The following is a 9,958-nucleotide window of genomic DNA, read 5'->3' as shown; positions in this document are numbered from 1 at the left end:
ACTTGCTGCCTGAACTTTGCATTCTTTTGTTCCTTCTCCTTTCCTCCCATCCTGATCTTCGGGTTCAAATTGCTGTTAGATTAGACAGCTTATTGCCTTCAAATGTCAGCAGTTGGAATAACAAAACACAGACTCCTTCAAAACATTACGCTAAAAATCTTGCCTGGAGGGAAGGCCTCTGCAGCTCTAAATTTACAGCATTCTTCTCTAGCTCAAAAATTTCATTTGAGCTCAGCTGGAGAGAGGCTGTGCAGCCTCCAAAGTGTTTAGTCCATCATAGCATTGGCACAATCTTTCTTTAGGGTAACCCCATGTGAGATTGTGCAGGAGTAAGAACATGGGTAAAACCTTATCCTCCCATGAAAATCCACTGGATTTTCTGTCACAGATCCACTCTCAGGGCTGCGTCCTGCTTCGTTCTTCTGGTGCTGCCATGCTTGATGCTAGTGCCTGGATCCTGGTTTTTACAGGCATTCAGCCTCAGAATCATTATGATAGGCAAGTTATTATTGAGCCTGTGCTGCCATCTGACATTTCAGTATTTCATATGCAAGTGGAGCATGACAATCTATAAAAAAGAATGTATTTGAAAAAATCAGTAATTTGCAATCAGTCATTCTAAATATCAGCTTTCTGCTGCAGCTATTTAACTCTGTTCTTTCAACTTCTGTATTTTACACCACGGAGACAGCTGAGTATGGAGTTTCTGAAGAGACAGTTTAGGACGATCATTCATCTCTTTTACATATAGGTACAACCTCAGTGATGTCTCTATATGAGCAGCTTGCGTCACTTATTTCTGGGATGCCTCTAGGAATAAGTTAAGTAATAATATTCCACATCAGGCTATCTGGTACTAATGCACAGAACATTTTTCATCACTGCAGAACCAGGTGAGCAGCAAAGTTGTATCTGAGTTCATAAACACTCAAGCTGGCAGTCTTGACTGGGAACTGAGCTACAACTCAACACAGCTCCCTGGATTTCCCTCAGAACAATCTGAATGTTACCTAGTTCACAGACATCTCATGCAAAATAAGATAACTTGAGAGGATCTAAAACTACAGATAAAATACATAACAAATAAATGGCTGATTAGCATCAAAGAGGCTTTTCATGAGACAGCAGAAATCTAACCCTGTTACAGCAGGCTAAGGCATGAGAGAGCAATGGCAGAAAATCTATAACTTCATATTTCAAAAATAATGTAGAAGAAAGATAACAGTTAAACCTAACAGAATTATTTATTTTAATAAATGTAGAAGAAAAAGAACTGTTTATTGTCCTTGCTTGTCCTTTTCCTGATGACTTCTTGCTATCAGCCCAACTTCTTGCTATCAGCTTATGCCAGTCACTCTGCGCCCTTCAGATGTGATCTCTCAGCTGAAGCCACAGATTCATTCATGATGGCCTCAGCTAAAAACACCAGGAAGCTTTATTTTTCATTGAAACTTTGAGTTTAGTCTCAGCTAAATCTGAATTCTTGTTCAGCTCTCAATGGTACCTGAGGATTCTGTAGAGTTTTTAATTTCAAAAATTTCTTCAGAGTCTACTAGTCAGTGTCTGAGTGCTACCACAAGCCACAAGCCTTTTAATAATTTAGAGCTCAAAATGTTCTCTTGACAGAAAATGCACTTTATTTTCAGTAATTTCTGTAAGTATTTTTAAGTATTTAGTGCTAATGGACAATTAACCACATGAATGGTTTTCAGCTTCTGTACTTAACACATTCCGGTCATCTTTTATACAAATAATGACATATTTTTCTTACTTTGAACTGATTTCTGATGAATTTCCATGCACAGTGCATCTATCACCCTTTTTACTATTAATACTCATCAGCAAGTTAGAGCAATTAGGTAAAATGGATCATGGCTTTATACATAAACTAATACTGACTTTCAGAATTACTTTCAAGGTGAAAAAGAAAGGGTAAGTCTTACTAGACTGCACAGATCAGAACTGAGAGCACAAAAGATTATTTTTTAGATAAAATATAGAAATTATTTTAGTAAAGAAAATACATTTAAAAAGATAGGCATACCTACTCCTGGTCCTTCCTGGCAATTCAGGCAAAGTTTCAAATTCAGAAACAGTTGATAAACAGCAGTAGAGAGGTTACTGAGAGAATTCAAAGATGCATCCTGAGGCACAACTGAGTGACTGAGGGCTGTCCTGAGTGTTTTGTTGGCCATACACCATGAGCGTGATGTTACATCTTGGAAGAAAGCCCCAGGAATTTTTTTTTAACTTCCCCACATGTCAGCTGTAGTAATTTTCAAGACATGTGAAATATTTCATTCTCATTGTGAAATAATACAGTCCATATGTCATGACTCTTGTCATCCTGTGACCTCTAATGAAAGCTTTCAAATTGTCTTTGGCAATTAAAAGTTCCTTTGTGTGAATAGCTATGTTTGTACCAACAATAACTTCATTAACAGCTCTGAATTGCCTTCTCAGTGTCAATGCACGCAGGGAGAAGCTTAGAACCAGGTTTTTGTTGTGGTAGGAGCTCCTTTTCCTGCTAGACTTGAGGGGAAACCATGCCAAAGAGCAGGGGGTAAAGCAGGACAGATAGGGGGAATGGCTGCTGAAACATGAACCTTGCTAAACCCCGCTTCCACTGTTTTTGAAAAGCTTTGCTTTTTGCACCCCTCTATAGGTGTCCAGGGCATGAATCTCTGTGAATATGACTTCTCAGTAGTGCATGATGACTCCTGTATTTTCTCAGGCTTGCACCCACATAAGTTTCTTTTTTTTTTTTTTTTAATTACTTGCTGGTGCCATGAAGCCTGAGAGTGATTGTTTATAAATTATTTTTATCTTTTTCATTCTGACTGTCCTCTGATTAGAGGAATATTAGAAAAAGATAATATCTATTGCATCTCAGACTTTAAATGCAAATCTCTTTTAAGTATATCCATGCAAAAAATATGGGATTTCAATTAAAAAAACCAAAACAATGAGAAATTATCAAGGGACTGGAATGCTATTTACTTATAGGAAAATATTCTTCCCATTGGCTACTTAACCAACACATGCACCATTTCTCTCAATTCTTATGCCATTATGTCCATTCTTGTTTGATATGTAAGTTAAAATGAAAAGGCAGGGGAGGCTGAATGATGATACCTTGTAATGAACTTCCCTATCATGAAAAATACTTTTATTCCAAATTTTTATTAATTAAAAGATAATAGTTATGCAAGCAGTGCTAAAATTGATAAATGAAAAAAGTTCCAGTTAACACCACTACAATGGAGAAAACTCTAAATGGCTCAAGATTTAATATTTGGGGCTTTTTTTAATAACTTGTAAAATTTTTATTTTTGGCAAAGACTTGAATTTTTGAATTACACATTATGTAAGGAATCCTAATAAATCACAAGAGGAAAATCTTGAAACAACCCATCTCACACTGACTCATGAAGGTAAGTGCAATATGTCAGGAGATCTTCGTCACAGACTTTCCAAAGCCTCCTCTTTGCTTACACGACTGCATTTCCGTGTTTAAGTTACTTTTTCCATAATTAAGAACATTTAAGCAATAACAAGAAGCTTGGAATTTTTCCTTGCTTGGACATGCATCTCTAGGAGCTGCCAAGTTCCACATTTACTCACAGACTGAATAAAAAACTGCAGCTGTGTCTAAAATTTATATGATAAATAACATAGTCTTACAAAACTTGTCACATCAAAATGGGATCAAAATTCTGGTTTTGCAAATCCAACTCCTCTTTGTAAATCTAGTTTCTTATTTTCTGTTGTTTTTCATTGCTATATTTGGAACATTTTTCAGTAATGGAGAGAGATTCAAAATTGGAAGTCTATGCATTTAGTAGAAATAGTGAAATGAATAGGCACTGCAGTAGCTCCAGCATTTAAAGATCTTAGAACAAGTCTACAGAAGAAGATGTAACTTTATACAGAAAGGGGATTTAATTTACTATTTCTTTACAACTTCATTCTTCTCAACCTATAGAAAGTATGTAAAAATCTGACAACATTTCACAGTTTGCACAGATGTAATGGACCATGAATTGAAGGAATGTGAAGGATTAGTTGCACAGATGTAATGGACCATGAATTGAAGGAATGTGAAGGATTAGTTTGAAAACATCTATAAGAGTCCATAGTTATAGTAAAAAACTTATCTGTCTATTGGCACCTTTAGATCAGGATACTCACAGCATGCTGGTTTATGTTTTAAGCTTACATGATCTTCAGTCACACTGTCAAGGCAAACTTTCCTGCAGAAAGCAAACATTCTGTAGAGCTGCATAAAAATTTACAAATGCTAACTGAGCCTCTCTGATCATAATGATTAAACAAATATGTTGGTGAACTTGGAGGTAAGACTCTTTGCTTGATTATTACACACATTACAAGGTAGACAAATGTCAAAAATCCCAAAGGTGTCCAGAGTTCTGTCTCTTAGTCCAGTTCAGCCATTAAAAATCATCTTCTTAAGATAGCTGGAACCTTTAATGGTTGGGCCAAATTATCTTTTTGGATCAGCATGTTTAAACAGTTTGATTTTCTTTACTGAAATGGTTTGCAAATCAGCTTAGTTATCTGCTATAACTGTTCATCTGTTCTGGAGCAGCAGAAAAAGTTTTTGATATGACCTTTTGATGTAAAACTCTTTGTCCAGCTTAGTTGGATTTCTTCACGTGTTCTATAGTGATTGCTAAGGAGACCTTAAACTCTGGTGCAGTTATTTAAAATTCCCAAAGAATGATCATGGTACCATCACAGTGTGGTAATAATCAAGCCCTACTAACTACAGTTTACAGAGCTTGAAACAGCAAAGTAGGAAGGAGCCAATATAGGTTGGAAAACCAGCAATGCACTGATGGAAGAAAGGAGTGTAAGGATGGTTCAATGGCTAAAGGCTGCTTAGGGATTTGGGAGACCTGAACCAAGATCCTAACTTCTCCACTGAAACCAATGCCTAAAAAAGAGCAACTTTCTTCTGTCTGCAGCAAGAACCAGCTGCTTGTGTAACAGCTTTTAAACTGTTAATTTTTCATTTCAAGTGAAGCCAATAATCCACTTGAAAAAATGAGAGTGGAGAAATGAGAATTATTCCTGCCTGTAGATGCTGATGGCCAGAAATATCATCTGGCCATTCCTCTGGCGATGGTCCCCACTTCTGTCAGGCTGAATCGGGAGTCAGGCATTTGCATGGCAAAAGTCTTGATAACAGTTGTGGCAGTCTCAGGTAAAAGAGAAGATGGGATCATATGTACAATGGGGACAGGATGAAGGGGAATAAAAAGATTATATGATTACTCTTTGGCATCTTCAGCTCTGAAATTCTCAGGACAAAGTCTGACCTAATTTTACCAAAAGTTATTCTCATATTTTGTCATGTTTCTTTGAGAACAGAACCGAGCCAAGTGTGACTGGAAACTGTCAGTAGGTCAGATAGAGCTTGGATGTTACACTTTATTTCTTGGGGGTTTTTTGTTGCCTGTATAAATGATGCATGTGAATACCACAAACATGCCATCACACTGAAAAGTCAGTAAAATGTAAATTAAACAGTCTGTGACAGTCTCTGTTTTGTGATGTGCAGAAGCTGCTGCAGGGGCTTTCCATTGTTGCTGGTGTCTGCATGGGACCTTGAGTTATCAGCAGGCAGAGAAAAGCTTCCGAAAATATTTCAGTACCCTTAGCTGCCTTAATTCAGATTTTAACTTCCAAAGGGACTGAGGATGGTCAGCACCAGTCAGAAATGGGCCCTGAAAAGAAAGATCTCAAAGCAGCTAAAATTCTGTTGTTTCAGCTCACTTTCCTTTGGTGTAACAGGAGGTGAAGTAAATAACTGGAACAGTTGAACTTCTGACAAATCATTCCTTAGTAACAGGATACAGGCTGGAGAAGAAAATGCCAGGAAGTCTCATTTCTCAAAGTACTTTATTTTCTTTTGTACATGCTTACTGCATAGCAAAAAATGTCTATGTATTTACATTGTTTAAATTAATGTGATATTAACACAATAACATTTTTATATTTTACTACTCAGTACCAAATATTCAGAAATAACTTCTGTTGCCTGAATAACCTCTGCATGGAATTCCTTTTGTGTAATGGTTGCTTGAACAGCATGCTCATGGATGAGACAATGTGATAACACTGGATATAACAGAAAGCCTTGCAGTGTTTTGTCATAGTTGTCCCTCTTGCTTCAGACAATAAAAAGGATGAGCAGTAGAAGTATTTATGACATAAGATTATACTAGGTTATCAAAGAAAAGCTATGGAAATTGCCTATAAATCACATAGGGTGATCTAAATCCTGTAGTCTTTAAAGCACGTCTGCACACTTCTAATTAGCAGTTCAGTTATTTGAAGGTTTAATACAAATTTCCCATCTTAAATGAACTTTATTTCTCCATTCAAGCTCTAATGAATAAAGACCATGTAGTTGCAGTCTGAGTTTGCTTATGTCACCAAACTTCATTTCCCTTGGTGGCTTTAAAAGCTGTAACCTTAAGTGCTTTAAAAAGAAAAAAGACTGTTAGTTTCAGCATACACTGGATCATCTTCCACTCCATTTAGATCAAGGTTCCTAGAGGTTAAAGGGCATACAGACAATTCAGTACACTATGAGATTTCTTATGTGTATAATCAACTTAGATCAAAAATACAGTCCAATTAGGGAAAAGCTATCTTGTATTAAAATCTCACAGATTAACTCTACAAATAAAATGTAGGTATTACTAGAATCTGAAAAGGCCATTCTTGAATACTCTGAACTTTCAAGACCCCTGTTATCTTCAGTTAGATTTCTAATGTAGTTAGGTGATGCTCTCCTTCATATTCTCAGTTTCTTCCGCTTGTGAGATTATACCAATTGTGCTGAGATTTTATATATCCGTTAAAAAACATTAATTATGCTTTGTGAATACTAAAAACCCAAGTGTCTGAACTGAAGTGTAAGCGTGAATGTAAATAGCATTCGCTCACTCAAAAGGAGTAAATTAATGCTTCACTCCAAGGTAGAAGGGGTAAAGAATCTTCTACAAAGAAAACTCAGCTAACTGCATGCAGCTGGATGCAGCTTCCTTTCCACTACAGCTTTACCTTTTTTCCAGCTACTTTCCATACACACTTGCTCATGTAAATCTGTAACTAACTGGAGCAGTTGCAAAAATGCACTGCTTGTCAATGAAAAAATCGGAGAGTTTTGGATGATTGAAGAGAGAAATTAAAAACCCAAAAGATGGACACATCTAAAAATGGATTCACTTAACGGAACTTACTCAAACACAAGCCCCTCCCAGATCAAAAATCTTATCTAACACACTATTGGGGGTACCATAAGTAGCTGCACAATCCTGACAATAGCTTCTCTACTGGGGCTCTGTTCAGAGAATTGTATGTACACCTTAGAAATGGAAACATTCCAAATGATACATGAGCCAAATATTATTCAGCCACGAAAATGTAAGTAAGCCACAAAACAGGATTCAGTCATGAAAAACATCCAATAACATTAGAAGCAGGTCTCTTTATGGAATTTCCAAAAAGATCAAACCATTGTTTTCCCTCATATAATGAACACTAGTACGTGTTTACTCTGTGGACTTGTAGCAGATGGATAGGAGCAGAGACTGATATGTTAGAAGGCATTCTTCCTGTAAGGATTTCCTAAGATTATGCTATTGGGATAATGGCAAAACAGACATTTTCTTTGGGTATTCGCTTGAAATGGAAGTTCTTAAAGTGTCCAGGGAATTTTCCATCTGCACAGACTGTAATTTTCTGCACCTCCTTGTGAACAAGTCCTTGTAGAATTCCACAGCCTTCTTCTGGAAGTTTTTCCCAACAATCACATACAAGATTGGGTTCAGGCAACTGTTGCTAAAGGAACAGTACGTGGCTATTTGGGTCAGTATGTCATTGATGTCTTCCAGGCATTTGAGTGTGGGTGAGAAGTAACGGATTGTGTCGGTGAACGTGCTGATCTGGAATGGAAGCCAGCAAATGATGAACAGCAAGAGCACAGCAAGGACCAGCATGGTGGCTCTCCTTTCTGTCTGGACTATGTTCATTTTTCGTAGCTCACTGCTTCGTAAGGCTTTGATGATTTGCACAGTGCAATAGGTAATTACACAGAATGGGAACACAAACCCCACAATATTCAGCAAGCAGTTGTTTGTGAGCTCCCAGTAGCTGGATGGGTAAAGAAGAGCGCAGGCTGTGATGTTGTATTCTTTAAAATAACTCAGATTTCGAAACACCATTGTAGGTGAACAAATGAGCAATGCACATGTCCAGATTACAAAACAATACCATTTGGCACAGACAGTTCGTCTCATCCGTCCAAGAGACATGGTTTTCACCAAGGCCAGGTAGCGGTCAATGCTCACTAGTGTCAGGAAATAAATGCTAGAATATAAGTTCATGTAGCTCATAATGTTGATGGCTTTACAGAGAAGCAGGCCAAAAGGCCAATGAAAATTATTAGAAATATTAATGGCCCAGAAGGGTAAAGTACAGACTAACATCAGGTCAGCAAATGCCATGTTTGCTAGGTAAATTTCAGCCACTGTGCATCTACTCTTGTGGAAACACAGGACGGTGAGCACAAAGGAATTTTCTATTGATCCCAGAATAAATATAAACCAGAGGAATGCAGGCTGAAAATCCTGTAGCCATTTCCATGCATCTGCACTGACACATTCATTTTGTTTTATCTGATGCACTCCTGAATTATTGCGGAAATCTGGTGTACTGACTCTGAGCTCCTGGGTGATTGTGTTGTACAGCTGTGTAACATTTTCAGTTGTGATGGAAACCATTTCTGTGAAGAGAAAAATAGGTGACATGAGATTGCTACATCTAGCTCATTGCTGCAAAAGACACTATAAGATCTGTCTCTGCTTTTCCTGATGTCCTAGAAGCATAGCTTTTGAACAGGCTTACACCTCCCTGGTTTGCTTTCTGATAGACACAGGGCATGCCTGTGGAATGTTTCACAGGCAGCATTGCTATGGACTGCCTGGACAAATTTTAGGCAAGTGAAACAGAGGGGATGTAGCAACAACAGACATCGTTGTGAATGGGTTAACAGAAGAAAACATTTACCAGCCTTTATTCACCAGAACTGAGCTGCAGCAAGTCTTTGTTCATTCTTTGAGGATGTTCATCATTAGTTTGTCTTCTTATCTTTTTATTTCATTAGACATGGTCTCCTAAAGGACAGGTGTACCTTGGGTCTCAGGTTGCTCTAGGTAAAGCTGCTAGTTCTGCGTCACATCCTGCAACATTCTACACTCTCCCCTGCAGAGCAAGAATTGAGTGGAATTCAGTGGTGCTTCCTCCCCGAAGAACACCGTATATTTTTCCAAATATTATGACTGTACTATAAACAGACATTTAGTTTGCAGCTCTAGTTTGCATTGAGAATGCTGTGGGATCAGTGTTTGCCAGCAGCATGCCTTTCTCAGCTTCGCACTGAAATTGTCCGTGTATTTCTGTCTCTGCGTTACAGTCTCTTTCTGCAGCCAAGTCACAGAAGAGATAAGTGGTACAACTTCACGAGAGAGCTCAGTTTTAAGAGGTGCACAGTGGGTGGGTTGGCAGTTTGGCAGAGATGGTGGCCATCATATAAGCCAGGACCTGTCTGTAGTCAGGCTGCAGTCAGCCAGCTTGGGTGCAAGAGCACAGTCTGAAAACCAGAATGCTGTAAACATTCTACAGATCAGAACAGCCTGGGATCTTACAGGGAACTATTTACAGGCAGAAATGTCAGATGTGTACTTGAATGCTACTAAAACCAAACAGAAGTTGAGTGTGCAGCATCACTCACTACTGATAAAATGTTAACTGTGTTTTCTTCTTGTGCTCTTGGATAACGAATGCTGAGATATTATTCAAATGAGAGATTGGCTTCCCAGATCAGTACATATAATTCTCTGGACTGAGTGACAGAAAAACTGTC

At 38.0% G+C, this 9,958-nt stretch overlaps 2 protein-coding genes across 4 annotated transcripts in view; both read right to left on the bottom strand.

Moving 5' to 3' along the window:
• The window catches only part of BDKRB1 (bradykinin receptor B1), a 3,642-nt gene extending 1,478 nt beyond the window's left edge, over window positions 1-2,164 (bottom strand). The window contains exon 1 of the mRNA XM_017729047.1: window positions 2,045-2,164. The gene's annotated coding sequence lies outside the window, so the exon portion shown is untranslated. The remainder of the gene's footprint in view (window positions 1-2,044) is intronic.
• Window positions 2,165-5,908: 3,744 nt separating this feature from the next.
• The window catches only part of BDKRB2 (bradykinin receptor B2), a 24,339-nt gene continuing 20,289 nt past the window's right edge, over window positions 5,909-9,958 (bottom strand). For 2 of the 3 annotated variants that reach the window (XM_008629738.2, XM_017729044.1), the window contains one exon: window positions 5,909-8,818. In XM_008629738.2, the coding sequence (XP_008627960.1) occupies window positions 7,674-8,816 (1,143 nt within the window). In that variant the 5' untranslated portion in view covers window positions 8,817-8,818 and the 3' untranslated portion in view covers window positions 5,909-7,673. Of the gene's footprint in view, window positions 8,819-9,102; window positions 9,319-9,958 lie in introns of those variants that run through there. The other variant, XM_017729046.1, reaches the window with a different exon arrangement.

This window comes from Corvus brachyrhynchos, unplaced genomic scaffold (assembly GCF_000691975.1).
Source record: "Corvus brachyrhynchos isolate BGI_N302 unplaced genomic scaffold, ASM69197v1 scaffold1, whole genome shotgun sequence".
In the NCBI taxonomy this organism is placed as follows: Eukaryota; Metazoa; Chordata; class Aves; order Passeriformes; family Corvidae; genus Corvus; species Corvus brachyrhynchos.
This window is presented reverse-complemented; position numbering and strand designations above follow the sequence as displayed.